The sequence below is a fragment of the Erpetoichthys calabaricus genome, chromosome 5 (genome assembly GCF_900747795.2).
Source record: "Erpetoichthys calabaricus chromosome 5, fErpCal1.3, whole genome shotgun sequence".
Taxonomy (NCBI): domain Eukaryota; kingdom Metazoa; phylum Chordata; class Cladistia; order Polypteriformes; family Polypteridae; genus Erpetoichthys; species Erpetoichthys calabaricus.
In genome coordinates, this window is record NC_041398.2 from 249,930,430 (window position 1) to 249,950,079 (window position 19,650).

The 19,650-nt window shown below is 43.6% G+C and overlaps 2 protein-coding genes across 6 annotated transcripts in view; both read left to right on the plus strand.

Moving 5' to 3' along the window:
* pkd2 (polycystic kidney disease 2) overlaps positions 1-19,650 on the plus strand; it is a 913,849-nt gene that overhangs the window by 391,319 nt on the left and 502,880 nt on the right. The gene's annotated exons all lie outside the window — the stretch shown is intronic.
* Positions 8,760-19,650, plus strand: part of uso1 (USO1 vesicle transport factor) — a 120,621-nt gene continuing 109,730 nt past the window's right edge. For 2 of the 4 annotated variants that reach the window (XM_028802766.2, XM_051928125.1), the window contains exon 1: positions 8,760-8,972. In XM_028802766.2, coding sequence (XP_028658599.1) covers positions 8,907-8,972 — 66 coding nt within the window. In that variant the 5' untranslated portion in view covers positions 8,760-8,906. The remainder of the gene's footprint in view (positions 8,973-19,650) is intronic. The other 2 variants (XM_051928126.1, XM_028802770.2) reach the window with 1 other exon arrangement.

The window sequence follows — 19,650 nt, forward strand, 5'->3', positions numbered from 1 at the left end:
TCATCACACTAAGTATCATAGTTCGCTTGCGGTACCGATTTATTTGTGCAAATCTCAGAGAAACACAGCTGGCCGAGGTGAGGAGGGTTGGGGCCAGGGCCCTTCTCACTCACACGCCAGCCTTGGGGCGTCTACCATACCTCCACTTAGCTAGCGAACAAGAGAACTACTTAACGGATTTAGATTGTTTTTTTTTTTTCTAGAATTTGCTTAAACATTCCGGTTGATTTTGCGACTTCTCTCATCGTGCTAAGTATCAGAGTTCGCTTGCAGGAGCGATATATTCGTGCTAATCCGAGAGAGAGACTGTGGGCCGAAGGGAGGGGGAAACGTGACATCAGGAGTGGGGAGTCAGCATTCCTCTGTGTTATGGAGCATAACTTCCCTCCGCTTAGCTAGTGATACCTTTTTGTTTACTGATTTTTAAAATTTGTCCTGTTTCACTACTACGCGGGCAGAGCTGCAGGGAACGGCTAGTATTTGATAAATAATTAACTCTATCGAAATTTGTAAAAATTGTAAAGAAATGTATTAGAAAGCAGTGGTTTTATTATCAACAGTAACTCTGTCGACTCTGCTCAGCTTCTTGACTTTTCTATTGGACTGAGTATTGTTAATTACTTATGTTTGTCAATTCTCCATTTCAGCGAGAGTCCTAGCAGCATGGCACCATGCAGAGTGCAGGCTTAGAAGAGCATGTGCTGTAAATATACAGTCATATAAAAAAGTTTGTGAACCCCTCTTAACTCTTTGGATTTTTGTTTCCCTTTGGCTGAGCTTTCAAAGTAGCAACTTCCTTTTAATATCTGACATGTCTTATGGACACAGTAGGATTTCAGCAGTGACATTAAGATTATTGGATTAACAGAAAATATGCATCATAACAAAATTAGACAGGTGCATAAATGTGACCACCCCAACAGAGATATGACATTAATACGTAGTTGAGCCTCCTTTTGTCCTCTAGACGCTGTCCTCCTGTAGACTTTGATGAGTGTCTGATTCTGGATGGAGGTCTTGTTCACCATTCTTCATACAAAATCTCTCCAGTTCAGTTCAATTTGATGGACAGCCTGCTTCAAATCATCCCATAGATTTTCGATGATATTCAAGTCAGGGGACTGTGACGGCCATTCCAGAACATTGTACTTCTCCCTCTGCATGAATGCCTTTGTAGATTTCCAACTGTGTTTTGGGTCATTGTCTTGTTGGAATATCCAACCCCTGTGAAACTTCAACTTTGTGACTTTGAACATTATCCTGAAGAATTTGTTGATATTGGGTTGAATTTATCCGACCCTTGACTTTAACAAGGGCCCCAGTCCCTGAACTAGCCACACAGTCCACCCCACAGCATGATGGAACCTCCACCAAATGTGACAGTAGGTAGCAGGTGTTTTTCTTGGAATGCGGTGTTCTTCTTCCGCCATGCAAAGCGATTTTTGTTCTGACCAAATAACTCCATTTTTCTCTCATCAGTCCAAAGCACTTTGTTCCAAAATGAATCTGGCTTGTCTAAATGAGCATTGGCATACAACAAGCAACTCTGTTTGTGGCGTGAGTGCAGAAAGGGCTTCTTTCTCATCACACTGCCATACAGATGTTCTTTGTGCAGATTGAATTGTAGAACGATGTACAGATACACCATCTGCAGCCAGATGTTCTTGCAGGTCTTTGGAGGTGATCTGTGGGTTGTCTGTCACCATTCTCACAATCCTGCTCATATGCCGCTCCTGTATTTTTCTTGGCCTGCCAGACCTGCTGGGTTTAACAGCAACTGTGCCTGTGGCCTTCCATTTCCTGATTCCATTCCTTACAGTTACAGAAACTGACAGTTTAAACCTCTGAGATGGCTTTTTGTAGCCTTCCCCTAAATCAGGAGACTCAACAATCTTTGTTTTCAGATTTTTGGAGAGTTGCTTTGAGGATCCCGTGCTGTCACTCTTCAGAGGAGAGTCAAAGGGAAGGAAGCACAACTTATAATTGACCACCTTAAATACCTTTATATCTCATGATTGGACACACCGGTCTATGAAGTTCAAGGTGTAACGAGCTCATCACTCCAATCAGCATTGAGCAGTGACAGGCATTCAAATCAGCACAATGACAAGGGGACCCACATTTGTGCACAGCCAGTTTTTCACATTTGATTTCATTTCATACAACTAAATACTGCGTCACTAAAAATCTTTGTTCGGAAAACACTGCAGTACTCAGATGTTCCTAGGAAATGAAAGACATACCACTGTTATCTTTATTGTTGAAAGGAGAGTCAATTATTATGCAGGCTGAGAGGGGCTCACAAACTTTTTCATATTAGTGTAATATGTTTCTTTGCACTGTCCATGCTTGTTGCGGACAACACATCTGGTAGTTGGTGACTGTTTGGGTGTAGCGGGTAGCAGAATGTCCACGTCATGCTGTCTCGACAGTCATGGTAAGTTGGACACTTTGTGATGAAGAAACACCTTCAGAGCAGCCATCTGCATCAGTTCCTGAGCCTACAGGTTCCACATCATCCAACTGATTGTCACTATCTGGATCACTGTCATTATCAACAAAATATTCATTTTGAAACAAATGTAATAATAATAATAATAATTCATTACATTTATATAGCGCTTTTCTCAGTACTCAAATGTAGGGGCTTTCATCAAACAGGAAGTGTGTAATGGTCTCAGACGTCTGGCACCTTACTGGAACCAAAGGGCCAAGGCCAAACCCTGCCATTATCCCTCCCACACCAAACTTTACAGTAGGCACCATGCAGTCTGGAAGGTACGTGTTCTGCTGGTACCCACCAAACGCAGATTACTCTGTCAGACTGCCAGATAGTGACACATAATTCATTACTCCAGAGAGCCCACTGGTGGGCAGAATGCTTCACTCCACTCCAGCCGATGTTTATCCTTGTGTATGATGATCCTAGGCTTGTGTGCTTGGACATTTAAACCCATTTCATGAAGCTCCCGATGCATAGTTCTTATTCTGATGTTGCTTCCAAAGGCAGTTTGGAATGGTCAGTTGAGAGTGAAGCCACAAGGAACCGGCTATTTTTACAAGGTTCAGCACTTGGTGACCACACTCTGTGAGTTTCATGTGGTCTACCATTTTGTGGCTGACCTGCTACTGTTGTCACAATGATAAAATGCACAGTTGACCAGGTCAGATCCGACAGCACGATATTTCATTTACTGGTTTGTGGCAAAGGTGGGATCTTTGTTATGTCTCGGTTAGGGTAAAGCCCAAAGGCTGGGGTTCAAATTCCTTATTTGTTCATTTTTGATTCTTTTCTTCATTGTTCACCATTTAGATTCTCTACGGCTACATATCTTGTGATATGTGCTGTGTGCCTTGTGGCTTTGTCCCCAACAGCTGGGGCCATCTGCCTGTCACAATCAAGGGGCTGCCCCAAGGTGGTCTTAACAGCATTATAGGCCCCCGGGCAAAGCAGTGCACTGGAACCCCCACCAACACAACCACTCAGCAAGTCACAACATACATAGATTACGGGCAACTGCCCAAGAAGTCCCGTGCAGTTCATGAGTGCGCTTGGTGCTCTCAGCGAGTTATAGCGACTAATTGTGTATTTCTTGGATTTTTTGAGCCTTTCTGCTCAGTTTCTTGACCTCTCTGCTGGATTTAGCATTGAGACTTTGTTTGCTTTGGGATTTCCTATTTCAGGCAACTCCTGCTGTGCCGTTTGTGCTCTTTGAAGCTTTTTCTCAGGAACGGCAGCTTTGTGAAATTAATATTTTTATTTATAAAGACTCTTTGTTTGCTCTTTATGTACACAATCCAAAGGTTGATGGATTGTTTCTCTTGTGGGGTCTTTTTGCTACAGTTTGTCAGAACTTTATGCTAAGGAACTTCCAAATTCATGACAGTCCTATACTACGTTCAAGTCACTGAGCTCTTCATTTGTTTGTCCATGGAGGTTTCATGGCTATGTGCTTGATATGATGCACCTGTTAACCAAGAAACACCTGAACTCAGTCATTTGGCCATATTGTCTAACACGTCCACCACTTCTAGTTCAACACTTACTGAAGCAACTGCATTTGAACATTAAATACACAGTCGATATGTTCTTAAGCCTTGGAATTAGAATACAATGAAACACTGCTGATTAAGGAGGAGTCACTTTAAATGGTGATCTCAGTCTCTTAAGATTGTATCTTGGTACTACGTTTTGGTTCTGTGAGGCAGTTTGTGGCTGTCAGTCAACTGTTTGGGTTACTGGAAAATGTTCAGAAGTTCTAGAAAACATTTTGTACTTCCAGCTTGGCTTTCACATGGATTATCCGAGTGTGATGAACTTGATGTAGGAGGCCATGCATGTGTTTGATCTGATTTAGATAGCTAGGGAGACAGATGTGAAAGGCACTATATAGTAGATAGATAGTTGTGAAAGGAACTAAATAATAGGGGCGGCACTGTGGCGCAGTGGGTAGCGCTGCTGCCTCGCAGTTGGGAGATCTGGGGACCTGGGTTCGATTCCCGGGTCCTCCCTGCGTGGAGTTTGCATGTTCTCCCCGTGTCTGCGTGGGTTTCCTCCGGGGGCTCCGGTTTCCTCCCACAGTCCAAAGACATGCAGGTTAGGTGGATTGGAGATTCTAAATTGGCCCTAGTGTGTGCTTGGTGTGTGGGTGTGTTTGTGTGTGTCCTGCGGTGGGTTGGCACCCTGCCTTGTGCCCTGTGTTGGCTGGGATTGGCTCCAGCAGACCCCCGTGACCCTGTTCGGATTCAGCGGGTTGGAAAATGGATGGATGGATGGACTATATAATAGACAGACAGATTTGAAAGGCACTATATAATAGATAGATATACCTGGAGGTGCTGGGGGAAGGAATACCAGGGACACCCGGAGTGCTTCTGGGTGCTCATGTGGCACTTCTGTCGCAGGAATGTCATCAAAGGGCACCTGAAGCACGTCCTGCTGGGAATAAAAGAGGCCACATCCCTCCAGTCATTAGTCGAAGTCGGGTGGAAGTGGACAGAGCTCGGAGGAGAGGAGTGGAGGTGGTGAAGGAAGGACTGTTGGAAGGCCCAGAGTTAAAGAGGGTGATTGGTGCAGGGACACTGTGCTTGTGCGGGACACTTGTAAATAGCTGTAAATAAACGTGGGTGTTGGACCCATCGGTGTTTGCCTGTCTGTGTCTGGGGCTGGACTTCCACAATAGATAGATAGATAGATAGATAGAGTGAAAGGCACTATATAATAGATAGATAGATAGATAGATAGATAGATAGATAGATAGGATAGATAGATAGATAGATAGATAGATAGGCAACCCCTGCTCTAAACTCTCATATGCCTTTTTGTCAAGAATGACTTCTGCCTTGCCACTCTGCATAAGCACCCAATTGATAGTGTGCTGCTGAGATGGTCGTCTTTCCAAAAGGTTCTTCCATCTCACCAGAGGACTTCTGAAGCTCTGTTCGAGCAAGTTCTTGGTCACCTCACTCACCAAGGCCCTTCTTGCCCAGCTCAGCTTTGGCCAGACTTGTGGAGGCTCTTAAACATCTTCTGTTTCACAATTCTTGAGGCCACTTTGCTCCTGCGAACACTCATAGTTTTAGAAATAGTTTTATCTCCTTGTCTTGATCTTTGCCTCATCACAATTTGATCATGGAGGTCTGCAGAGAGTTTCTTGGACTTCACAGCTTGGTTGTTGTCCTGACGTGCAGTATGAGTTGTAGGACCTTCAATACACAGGTCAACGTGTGCCTTTCTAAATGATATCCAGTCAATTCAGTTTGCCGCAGTTGGACTCCAATCAAGATCTGGAAACATCTCAAGGAGAATTAACACAAACAGGAGGCACCTGAGCACATTCTGGAATGCCACAGCGAAGAGCCCAAACATTTATAGAAACGGGATATTTCAGGTTTTGATTTTTATTAAATTTGCCAACCTTTCTAAAAATTCGTTGTCACTTTGTTATTATGTGTTTGTGATGTGCCATCTGTTGGAATAACAAATGCACTGAATTATACATACATTACATAATAAATGATAGAAAGATGTGAATGGTACTATATAATAAGATATAGATAGATAGATATGAAAGGCACTATATGATAGATAGATAGATAGATAGATAGATAGATAGATAGATAGATAGGTAGATCTTTATTTGTACCGGGTTTTTTTGCTTTATTACAGAAGCTCTTTAAATAAATAAACAGTATATAAGTTCATAAATAATGAAGTCAAGTCAACTCAAGTTGGGGAGCATGCACTGGTACAGCGCGTTGCCGTACCGACTACACGATGAAACAACTCGGGATCCCGGTTTGCAACCCCCCCGGCAGACACTCAGTCCAGTCCCTCCCTCCGGAAATGACCCTCTATCTGCCGCAGCCAGGTGTTACATGGGCGACCCCTTGGTCTGGTCCAGCCACTCGGGTCCCCAACAATGAGGCTCTTGCAAGCCGGATCACCCTCAGGGAAACGCAGCACATGGCAATAGTGCCGTAACTGACGTCCCTCACAATGCAGGTCATGTGCCTCGTTTAGGACTCCATGAGCAACACAAAGTAAAACCAACGGTACCCAAGGATTTTCCGGAGAGACACAGTACCAAAGGAGTCCAGTGTTCGTCTCAGGTCACTGGATAGCATCCATGTCTCACAACCATATAGCAAGACAGGAAGCACCAGAACTCTAAAGACTTGGACCTTCGTCCTTTTGCAGAGATATCGGGAGTTCCACACACCCCTTTCCAGCGACCTCATGACCTCCCATGCTCTCCCAATCCGTCTACTAACTTCACAGGAAGAGTCACATGATTGTCACTGCTGAGGTAAGTAAACCTCTCGATGAGGTCGACACTCTCTCGGCAGACAGACACACTGTTGATGGCCGTGCCCAAGAGGTCATTAAAGGCCTGGCAGTTGGTTTTTATCAGGACTCTCACAATCCCAGACACTCTGACTCCTCACTCAGTCCTTCGAGTGTCCCGATCAGAGACTCCATCGACTCCGCAAAGATCACAGCATCGTCAGCAAAGTCAAGATCTGTGAATCTTTCTTCACCAACAGATGCCCCACAGCCGCTGGACCCCATGACCTTACCCAACAGCCAGTCCATACAAGCATTGAACAGAGTAGGAGCAGAACACACTGCTGACGAACCCCAGAATCAACTGGGAAAAACACAGCGGTCCTGAAATAATGAAGGTGGAGTGAGAAATATGGAGCTTCTGTAAAAGGGCAACTAGATGAAAAATAAATAACAATATTAACATAAACAATGGTAATCACGACATTAAAAATGAACACATAAGACATACAAAAGAAGTTTAAACAGAAGTTGAGGCAGAAGCCAGAACTTCAACATAACTGTCATAAAGTAACACTGGTGATTTTGCTCTTTAGGTTTATAATGAATTAACATTTTAATCAAGAGAAATGAATATTAAAATGCATGCATGCACTATGGACTAATTTTCATTTGTAAAAAGAAAAATCAATGAATTTAAAAAGCAAAGTTGTAAAACAGGGTGGGCTGATGATGAAGGTAAGCTGGCAAAGGCCCTGTATTGTTTGGTCATCCATTTGTGAGAGAAACGGCCCATTCAGCCCAACAAGCTCACCAATCCCATTCACTGAATTTCTCCAAAACTACTAAACATCAAGTCCTACGATTTGAAGGCCCCTAAAGTCCTCCTCTCTTCCACACTACTTGGTGTTTTATTCCAGGGGTAGGCAACGTCGGTCCTGGAGTGCCACAGTATGTGCAGGTTTTTGTTCCAACCCAGTTCCTTAACGAGAACTCAATTATTGCTGATGAAGCACATATTGCTTAAGTGACATTTTAATGCTTCATTTTAGTGGTCTCGCTTGTTAAGGTTCTCCAACCTTAATTGCTTATTTCAATCTTAAACTGCTGCATTCAGTGTTTTAATTGCTCCTTATTAGCAATAAGATGTAAAAGACAAAGCAGCCAGCAGTTCTCCAGCTAGCTTTTTTTCCAATTCCATCTGTGTGTGTTCATCATGCACGGTTTGATTTAATAAAACACTTAATAGAAAAATGTGACAGACTGAAAATGATCTGTTTTAGGCTTCAAATCATTTGGATGATATCCTTGGAAAGGAAAAAAATCTACGATATAAAAGCCTTACATTGCACAGACTAACAAGCCATAAAATTAAATAAGGTCTGAGAATGGCAATGATTGGTTTCTAATTAAGCAACTGGGTTGGAATGAAAACCTGTAGCCACTGCGGCTCACCAGGACCGACATTGCCTACCCCTGTTTTAGATAGATAGATAGATAGATAGATAGATAGATAGATAGATAGATAGATAGATAGATACTTTATTAATCCCGATGGGAAATTCACAATTTACAATTTAACAACAATTTACATCTTATTGCTAATAATCTTATTGCTGTGGCACTCCAGGACCGACGTTGCCTACCCCTGTTTTATTCCCTGTTCCGCGTGAATGGCCTCCGATTTTGCGGCAGGTGACCAAGGTGAAGAGGACTTCGATTTCAGGTGCCATTCTGTCCGAGGAGGTTCTGATGACGTAGTGAGCCCTCTGGTATTTATCAGCAAGGTGAGGTAACATCGTGAATATAATTTTTTTAAGCCAGTAATAAAACGTCACGTAGCACTCTTTTTTTAATTTTTTTTTTCATCGCCATCGACCCGTTAGCTCGCAGTCAGTCGTTAAGCGTGCGCGTTGCCGCCGCGCGGTCCCTTTAAGAGCTGTGGAGCCGCCACGTTTCGCCACGTTTCGCGCATGCGCCATGCCCTGACAGCGCTGTTCCGGGGTCGACGCTTGTCTGGTCTCTCACGGCAAACAGAGCCGTGCTAACTAAGCTTAGCCCAGCTGGCGACGGAGAACTCTCCAGTGTGGCGGATTCTTTACCAACTCAGGGGGAGAAGATGAATTTCCTACGCGGAGTGATGGGAGGCCAGTCGGCGGGGCCGCAGCCCTCGGGAGCGGAGACGGTGAGTTTGGAAGTGGAATCGCGGGCTTGAAGACAGCAGCTGCAGTTCGGGGGGCGGCCGACCGAAGGAGTCTCGGCCTCGGCGTTCTGTGCTGCATTGTTCGGATAGGGACGTACAGCTTCAGTCGTCGTGGTGGTCGATTGCGATGCAGCTACCGAGTCGAAACTGGGCTAAAGTCTTCAGCAAAACCGCGAGGGAATGACAACGATGCTGAAAGCAATGATGTCGCCGGGCCCACTGTGGGGTGGGTGGTTGTGTGTGTGGGGGGGTCGGTTAAGGTCTGCATGTGCAGCAGTTAGTTGTCCCGGCCTCATTTATTTGGCATCATCTCTTACGCTCGGTGTCGTGTGCACGCTGTTTGAATTTGGTTAGTGTTGTCGGGACGAAAGGAGCGGACTGTGCACGTTAGCCATAAGGTGTTTGGAGTCTGCTTGTGCCCACCTGCCCTGTGGCTCAATGAGAGGGACGAGACGACCTCGATCTCAAATTTGTTCTGATAGCCTGAGTCGGTGACATTGCCATGTAGAGGGTTCGTTTTGTAATGTTGAAAGTGTCATGTTCTTCAGGAGTAGATAGAGCTAAAGCTCACAAGGGAGTCACATCCAGCATGGTAGCTCCTGGAGTGGAGAAGATCAACGTCAATGAACACCATTGCACAATAAACAGGCCCATAGAAAAGGTGAATTTACTAGAAACTACAGGATCACATCTGTGTTTACAGTCGGTGAAGAATCTGCTGTGCAAATACGAGAGGCAGCTGACCATTCAGTTCATATTGGTCATTTGGTTTCTGCCAACCCATTTAGGGATTGGCATCCAGTTTTGTGTCACCATGTCGTTTTTACTCAATATCGCCATTAATCACATGCTGTTGATGACCTTAAAGCCTGCCCTGAATAAGAAGGTTAAAAAATGAATGAGTGTCTGGTTACAGATTGACACACTTCATTGGCTGAAAGTCCTCAATGTTGCTGTGTCAGAGAGAGGATGTGTGGGATTGTTCATAATGGCACTCAGTTTTGTTATAACTCTCTCCTTTGCTACAACCTCCAGGGGGTCCTGAGTGCGTTCTGTACTTGAGCTTACTCTTTTCGTTAGTTTGTTGATTTGGTGGACCTCACCTGAAGTGGTTTTACCAGTTAAGCACATCCCCACTGGCCATCAGAGTTATAGAAGATGTGAAGGATGTCACTTCCCACGTTAAAGGAACACTGTCTCCTAAGGAAAAAGAGCCTGCTCAGCTCTTCTATAGTTTCTCTCTCTTCTGTGACCAGCCCAACCTGTCATTAATGTGGACCCCTAAGTACTTGTAGGAGTGAATCCCCTCTACATCCACTCCCTGAAAAGTGACACTACATGGAGGCTCCTTGGTGCAGTGAAAGTCAGTCCGCAGTTCCTTGATTTTGCTGATGTTAAGATGCAGACAATAGAGGCTCTTTGGCACGGTGGGAGTCAATAACTATCTGTACACTGCTCAAAAAAATTAAGGAAATACTTAAATCGCACATCGGATCTCAGTGAACAAGACATTCAAGTAGAAAGTCTTTTTTAAATAACATTGTGTAATTTGTTGAGAACAAAATGATGTAACAGTGGACGATGGAAACCAAAATCACCAACCCATTGAGAGCTGAATTCAATATCACATGAAAATCAAAGTCAAAAATTGAAATTGCAGGCTGATTCAACTTTGTCAAATTTTGTAATGTGACTAAGTAGGTTTTATGGCCCCCATGTGCCTGTATGCTCTCCTGAGAACATCTGGGCATGCTCCTGATGAGACTGCAGATGGTGTCCTGAGGGATCTCCTCCCAGACCTGGATCAGGGCATCAGTGAGATCCTGAATAGTCTGTGGCGTTACTTGGCATAAAGTCCCATTTGGGTTCAGGTCTGGGGAATTTGCAGGCCAGTCAGTGGCATCAATGCCTTTGTCAGGCAGGAATCTCCTAAAAATTTTGGCCACATGAGGCTGGGCAATGTCCTGCACCAGGAGGAACCCAGGGCCCACTGCACCAGCGTAAGGTCTGACAGTGGCTCTGAGGATTTCATCCCAGTACCTAACAGCAGTTAGGGTACCGTTACCTACGACAAGGTAGGTCTGTGCCACCCTCCAAGGATGTGCTTCTCCAGATCTTTATTGAGCCACTACCATACTGGTTATGCTGGATGATGCTGCCACCTGCATAACGATCACCACGGCGTCTCCAGACTCTTTCACGTCTGTCACATGTGCTCAGTGTGAACCTGCTGTCATCTGTGAAGAGGACGGGGTGGCAGTGGGAGGGCTGCCAATTGTGGTGTTCATTGGTGAATGCCAGTCGAGCTTCATGCTGATAGGTTATGACCACAGGTCCCACTGAAGGACGTCAGGCCCTCTTGCCTTCCTCATGTCTGTTTCTGATGGTTTGATCAGGAAAATACACACCAGTAGCCAGCTGGAGGTCTCTTTGTAGGGCTCTGGCAGTGCTCCTCCTGTTCCTTCTTACACAAAAGTGCATGTGCTGGTCCTGCTGCTGGGTTGATGCCTTTCTACAGGCCTGTCCAGCTCGCCTTGTGTAGCAGCCCATCTCCTGAATGCTCTTGACACTGTGCTGGGAAACTCAGCAAACCTTCTTGGGATGGCACATATGGAGGAGCTGGACTACCTGTGCAACCTGAATCAGCTGCAGGTACCACCTGATGCTACCAGTAGTGACAAGGACACTAGCAAAACACACAACTAGAGAAGAATAAGGAGGGCGCTCTAGTCTGTGGCCACCATCTGCAAAACCATTCCCTTTTTTATTTTTGGAGCTTAGTGTACCAGCTGTCAATTTCATTTTCACTGAAGCAGATGAATCTGATATGTAATCACATGCTTCCTACACCGTGTGTGTGTGTCTATCTACTCTATGTATATAAAATCCATCCATTTTCCTAACCTGCTGAATCTGAACCCAGGGTCACGGGGGTTTGCTGGAGCCAATCCCAGCCAACACAGGGCACAAGGCAGGGTGCCAACCCACCGCAGGACACACACAAACACACCCACACACCAAGCACACACTAGGGCCAATTTAGAATCGCCAATCCACCTAACCTGCATGTCTTTGGACTGTGGGAGGAAACCGGAGCACCTGGAGGAAACCCACGCAGACACGGGGAGAACATGCAAACTCCACACAGGGAGGACCCGGGAAGTGAACCCGGGTCTCCTAACTGTGAGGCAGCAGCGGTACCACTGTGCCACCATGCCGCCCCGTATATAAAATCCTAAGCCTAAAAGTGCAACAATTTTATGTGATTTTTTTTTGTCACATTTTAAATTGAGCTTATTTTAAAACCTACATATATATGTTTCACAAGATTTCTTTTTCAATTTTTAAATTATAAACTAAAAATTATCAAGAACATGTGTCTTGTGAGACAAGACTTTATGCCTAAAGATTTAACTACGCCTCGGGATGGAATTAAAAGACAAAGAGTAACCTGGACACAAATAAATGAACATACACAGGCTTGGTCCGCAATAGAAGTAAAATCCTGTAGTACTTCTTTATATTCCCTGCTCTGCTCTCCAATAAATGAAAGTTATCGCAAATATACTAATAACCCAATTGTGCTTTACTCACTCAGAATATGGAACCAAATTAGGAAGCATTTTAAGATGGAAAATCTTTTATCAGTGGCACCTCTGCAAGAGAACCTCCTCTTTCAACCTTCGCAAGTATATCCAGTTTTTAATACCTGGAAAAGTTTTGGGATTAAAATGCTCAGAGATCTTTATATAGACAACATATTTACATCTTTTGAACAATTACGTTCAAAATTCAACCTCCCAGCTACACATTTCTTTTACTATCTTCAAATTAGAAATTTTGTTAAACAGAAATTGCCCGATTTCCCCCACCCTGCAACCTCCACAATGCTGGAAAAAATACTGCTCAATTTCGAGGAAATAAACACTATTTCCGCAATATATAAAATCTTATTAGAGTCCCTACCTTTCATGTTGCCTTATTAAAAAGCCTAAAGCAATTTTCCTTTAGCTAAGCTCTCTTTCTCAGGGGTGGGGTTTGATTAGTCTTCAAATTTGTTGGGTTAAAAATTGATCTGTTTGTATAGAATGATTACAATGAAAATTAATAAAATAAAAAAAAAAATACAAAGAGTAGATGACAAAGACAGCTGCTGTACAGGCTTTTACATGTTCGAAGTGCCAAGTGAGCTGAAGATCATGGAGCATGGCAGCAGCAGTAGCAAGCCAGCAGCTGATTGAGCAAAGAGGAGGTAAAAAAAAAAAAGCATTCAGCTCTGCTCTTCACAATGCGAGTGGCAGAGATGTGGCTGCCGTGTAGCGCAGGCTGGGGGGGGTTGGCGAGTGGAGAAAACCCCCAACTGTATGTATGTGTAGATTGTATATGTGTGTATATAATATAGTAAAAGCTAGCCCGGCCACAGACAGACATGACAACGCAGTGTCCAACACACACACATTTATTTAGTAACCACTATTATATTTACAATTATTTACAGGTCACAGTTCTTGGTTCTCTCGGCCGCCGCCACGCAAACTCCGTCCTTCTTCCACCTGACTCCGACTCCCTGATTGGAGTGAGGCAGCCCCTTTTATCTTGTCCCAGATGTGCTCCAGGTGCCTGATGTTGTACTTACGGCAGCAATCCCCTGTGTGGAGAAAGTGCTGCCCTTGCACCCGGAAGCACTCCAGGCATACACCATCCCTGGTCTGTCAGCACTTCCTGGTGTCCTGAAAGTGCTGTCCCCCAGGGAGCAAGGACCGGCTGAGTGTGCTCTCTTGGTTCCTCCTTCCTCCAGGCATCCCAGCGGGGGCAGGGTTCCTGGCCATCTATCACAAAATATATATATTTTCCCTATATACATCCCTGGAAATGACGTTTTGAAGCATTTGTCCAATAAATGTCTAGCTTTGCTGGTCTGAAACCAAAGCATGTTGTGAAGTGTTATTTTTATCCAGTGGAGCTTTTAATGGAAATATGCTCCCATGCGAATGTATGGGTTAGAATCACATTAGATGACCCACAAGAAATTATTGCAGATTCCGAATGAACTAGCCAATGAAGTTGAACACGTTCTAGCACGCTCTTTGTAATGGCGATATAAATACAACGGTACATATTTGACAGTATTTTTTTGTGATATTTCAGAGGAGGCGGCGCTTCTCTTGTAGTCCTCAAGCAGTCGCCTCTTGTGTGCATCCATCTATGATGTGTTGAAATTGAAGTAATCCCGGTAGACGACGGCATATTGAGTGGTAACATTGGCAATGCATTATTTATTGGGATGTGTTTTTTTGTAATGAATGTAGTAGTAAAATGCATTGAGTTTAACATTTCAACAGATGGTGCATCACACTCATTAGCACTGCTTTTATGAATCCTATACCAAATGACCTATAGCCAAGGCATAGCAACTGGATGGGTGCATTGACACACACACAGTGACAGACGCTTCTCCTTTTATTAAGGTAGATATGTAGATACTTTGGTCCTGGAGGGCCCCAGTGGCTGCAGGTTTTCTTAATTAGTGACCTGTTTTTACTCCTAATTAACCTGACTTGCTCTTGAAGACTCGGACCCCTTAATTGTTTTTTTTCCATAATTAGCAGCCTAACAATAATGAGATGCATAATGAGCCAAAACATGACCAGCAAACTGTGTCAATCATACAGTATTTGACAATAAAGAAAGGTTAAGGTCTCGGAAATGCAAATCTGCTGAGGTCCCCACAATATTTTAACACTGCTCTTAGAAAAGAGAACATTTTGAGAAAATGTCTGCTATTGCATAATGAGAGCAGCAACAAGCCATGGAATTATAAAGAACGGGTTTAATGAACAACAGGAATTGGCATCCTCATTAAGCAGCTGGTTGGAGTTTGAGGCCCCGACTTAGGTGGTCTTCTGGTGGCTCCCTCACTTCACATTTCATTTCTGTTTGGGTGCCATTTAAGGAAAGAAATGAAGCAATTCAGAGGAACAAATCTTAAAAACAAGTCAATTAAAATGAATTCAAAAGAAGTTAATTAGCAGCAAAAACAGGGCACTGATTAAGAAAAGGGTTAAAATGAGCAGCCACTGCGGCCCTCCAGGACCGGAGTTGAGGACCCCAGCCAGTAGTATACATACTGTATGCATAGCCATGTATGTTGCTATTATAGCAAAAAAATAACTTCTTTTAGCCTCATATTAAACAAGGCATAGTTTGTTTCGTGTGATAAGTGGGGCACTATAAGTTTCTGACTTCTCCAGTAACTGTCCACAGATGGTTAACTACTTGTTGCTGCAGTTCTAGTTTGCACAGTATGAGATGTAATCTTCTCCTAGAATTTTCACTCACTTTTCTTTGTTTTTTTTTTTATAACGTTTAATTGTGCTTGTCTGTCAGCACATGCTTTTTTGTTGACCTCATGTGAAGCGTATTGTGAACCAGTGAATAATAATTTATTACTGGGCTGGACTCCTGACCAGTGAACAAGGCTGTTAAGCAGATCTGTAACTGAAATGCTTGGTTGCTTTCTGTTTTTGTTCATGAGAGCATTTTCTGGAAGTTGTTGATTTAACAAATTTTCAACTCTGCTTTATTTAATAATTCTTTAATAATAATAATTCTTTACATTTATATAGAGCTTTTCTCACTACTCAAAGCACTATCCACACAGGGAGGACCTGGGAAGCGAACCCACAATCTCCTTACTGCAAAGCAGCAGCAGTACCACTGTGCCTCCTGCGATTTATCATTTGTTTTGGGCATCAGCACTAAATCTACATTGGCATAGGTTTTAAATATAAAAAAAAAAAAAAAAAAAATCTGAACACCAACATGTATACACACATTACACACTCCGATGCAAACCCATATACTAAGAACACCGTCGTTCACAATGAAGTGTGACCCGGACACAAAACCGGAGCACCTCAAGGGACAGTCCTGTCTGCTTTTCTCGTTACTCTGCATAACAGCAGAAATTCTCAGATGATTCTGCGCTTATAGCAGGGGTCCTCAATCACAGTCCTGGAGGGCTGCAGTGGCTGCAGGTTTTTGCTGCAACCCAATTGCTTAATATGAAGCACAAATTGCTCACTTTAGTTGTCTCACTCGTTAAGATTTTGAACCCTAATTGCTTATTTTAGGCTTAAACAGCTGCAGTCTTGGTTTTTAATTGCTCCTAATTAGCAATAACATGCAAATGACAAAAGAGACCAGCAGTTCTCCATTTAGCTTGTTACCATTTCCATCTGTGTTTGTTTATCGTGTACTATTTGGTTTAATTAAATACTTGGAAGGAAAGTGAAGGACTGAGAATTACTCCTCCATTTTAGCCTTCAAATTATTTGGATCAGGGGTTGCCAAGTCCGGTCCTGAAGGACCACCGTGGCTGCAGGTTTTCATTCTAACCCTTTTTAATTGAGTGCCCTGTTTGTGCTGCTAATTAACTTCTTGTGAATTCATTTTAATTTAATTGCTTTTTTAATTGAATTTCTTCATCATTCCTGTGAATTGCTTCATTTCTTTCCTTAAATGGCACCCAAACAGAAATGAAATGTGAAGTGAGAGAGACACCAGAAGACCACCTAAGTCGGGGCTTCAAACTCCAACCAGCTGCTTAATGAGGTGCCAATTCCTGTTGTTCATTAAACCCGTTCTTTAATTTCATGGCGTGTTGCTGCTCTCGTGATGCATTAGCAGACATGTCTGAAATTATTGATTTTTCTCTTTCTTAGAGTGCTATTAAAATGTTTTGGGGACCTGAGCAGATTGACATTCCTGAGACCTTCATCTTTCTTTATTTTCAGATCTTGTGTAATGGACACCAGTTGTTTTGGCTCATTTTGTATCTCATTATTGTTTGGCTTATAATTTAGGAATAAGAAACAATTAAAGGGTTTGAGTCCTTGCTAAGTTCGTCCTCAATAGGATCCGTGATCACTTGCTCACCTACCAGCAATCGGAGCAGTCTGGTTTTACGCCAAAGAAGTCTACCATCAACCGCATCCAGGCACTCATGGAGCGCAAACACTAATATCGGCAGAGTTTCTTTGCAGCCTTTGTCGATTTTCACAAAGCGTTGGACTCAGTTGATCGAGCTGCCCTGTGGGACATCCTGAGGGTTCGCAGGATCCCTGCGAGGTTGCTGGATATCATGGCCAGCCTCTGAGTGCTGTGCAGAGTGGAGGCAGAACCTCTGAGTTTTACCCAGTTGATTCTGAGGTTCTGCTCCTACTCTGTTCAATGCTTGTATGGACTGGGTGTTGGGCAAGCTCGTGGGGACCTGCGGCTGTGTGGCATCTGTTGAAGAAAGATTCACGGATCTTGACTTTGCTGACGATGCTGTGATCTTTGCGGAGTCAATTGAGGCTCTAATTGGGGCGCTCGAGAGACTGAGTGAGAATTCTGAGTGTCTGGCCTTGCAAGTGTCCTGATAAAAACCAAAGATCCATTCCTTTAATGACCTCTGGGGCATGGCCATCAGCGGTGTGTCTTTCTGCGGAGAGAGTGTCGACCTCGTCATTGAGAGGATTACTTACCTTGGCAGTGACATTCATGTCTCTGGTGACTCTTCTTATGAAGTCAGTGGACGGATTGAGAGAGCATGGGGGGGGGTCATTCGTAGGTCCGGAATAACTACATTCATTGCATTCGTAGTGCGAGTCTCGACCAACCACAAGCGTTACCTGGTAGGTAACCACCCACACAATTCAGGTCATCGAGATTCAGACTACGAATGCAATGAATGTAATTACTCCAGAGCTGCAGGCTGTCAAATAAACAAACTACACGCTGTGGCACAGCGTAAAGGGGTTTCGTCTCCGACGTCCGAGGTTCGATTCCCCGAGAGGGGAGCAGTAGAGTGTGTACGCCTGATGAGCCCAAATGAGGGCGAAACACATGTTGTGTACTCTTTGCATTATTTGACAGTAAACTGTGCAATATATATATACTGTACATATATATAAAAATCCTAAGCCTAAAAGTGCAACGATTTTAGTCACGCTTTAAATCGGGCTTATTTTAAAACCTACATATATATGTTTGGAATCATTCTTTTTAGAATTTATTGAACTTTAGATTTTCAGGTTCTTATTCTGTTTTTAAATTATAAACTAAAATATCAAGAACTCGCGTCCCACGAGATGAGACTTTGAGCCAACAGATTTAACCAGGCCCGGGGCCAGAAATAAAAGACAAAGAGTAGGACAGCTGCTGTACAGGCTTTTAAATGTTCAAAATGCTACGTGAGATGAAGATCGCATGGCACAGCAGCAGCTGATCGAGCAAAGAGGAGGTAAAAAACAAAAAAAAAATTGTATGTGTTTCCCATTGTATCACTGTTTAAAAGGGGGCTTCAGAGGAGCGACCACGCCTCCTTGGGGTGCGTTCAGCCCCCATCTTCACAACACGAGGGCCAGAGATGTGAAGTGGCTGGCGTGTAGCGCAGGCAAGGGGGGTTGGCGGGCAAAGTGAGCAGGAGGTAAGCCCCTTAGTAGATAAATAAAGATCTGTCTGTCTGCCTGTCATGACACTGCTGTGCCGGTGATGGGCATGTATTGCAGTTTCCTGAATTGCCGATGGTACAGACGTTCTCTTATTTTTGGAAGCTTTTATTCAACATTGTAAGAATCTCTTTAATGCCAAGGAGCCAAAATCCAATTTACTGGGTAGTGTCTGGGTGGGAGCCTTTTAAGCACCAGATCCTCGGAGTTGCTGCTGCATTGACATTTGTTCTGTCCCAGTGTTCCAACTCACTGCTTCAATCAGGCACTATAGTTGGAGTTTTCACTTTGTCTTGGGCACACATGATACCAAAGATGCAGACTGAGCCTAACGAAAGAATGCTGTGTAGAACAGATTAGTAAAAATTAAGGGGAATGTGGCAGTTGACGCTACAGTTGTTCATTTTATGGTTGATAAACCTCCTTTTCTGGAGTTTAGCACTTTCAGTGAAATGTAACTGGTTATTTGTCTCCACCCTTAAATATTTTGTAGGATATGACTCATTGTACTAGATTGCCATCTGTTTCCATGCATTTGTGTTGGGAATGTTATGAGCATGTGACTGAATAACTTGACATGAGGATTATACGACACAAGCATTTTGAAATTATTAGCTCTTGTGCAGCATTGGTCACCATGGATAGTGTGGAATAAACTAAATTATTACAGAAGGACTTCTGCAAATTAGTGGACCATGAAATTTAATGTACACAATTAGGGGTCTGAAATGTGAAAGTACCCCTTTTGAGAAGGGCCTGGAAGTTGTAGTGGATTGCTCACTCTCTACATCAAGACAGTGGACAGAAGCGGTCACAAAGGCTAATAGGGTGTTGGGTTTTGTAGCACCCTGATGTGTAAAATACGATGGTGCAATCCCATAGTGACGCGTCCATGTTGATTTGATCTTGACTTCGACTAGACTAGGGGTAGAGCGCAGAGGTGTGCCTATTCAGACTACCCATAAGAAACTGGGAACGTGCTGTATTCTGTCAGATCCTGTCCATTGCCGTTAGTGTAATTTTCAAATTGCCTTTACTTTCTTGATTTATCCTCATAATTATGCATTATAAAGTGTTGTATTTAGAACATTAGAACAATCGAGACGAGAACAGGCCATTCAGGCCAACAAAGCTCACCAGTCCTGTCCACTTATTTCTTCCAAAAA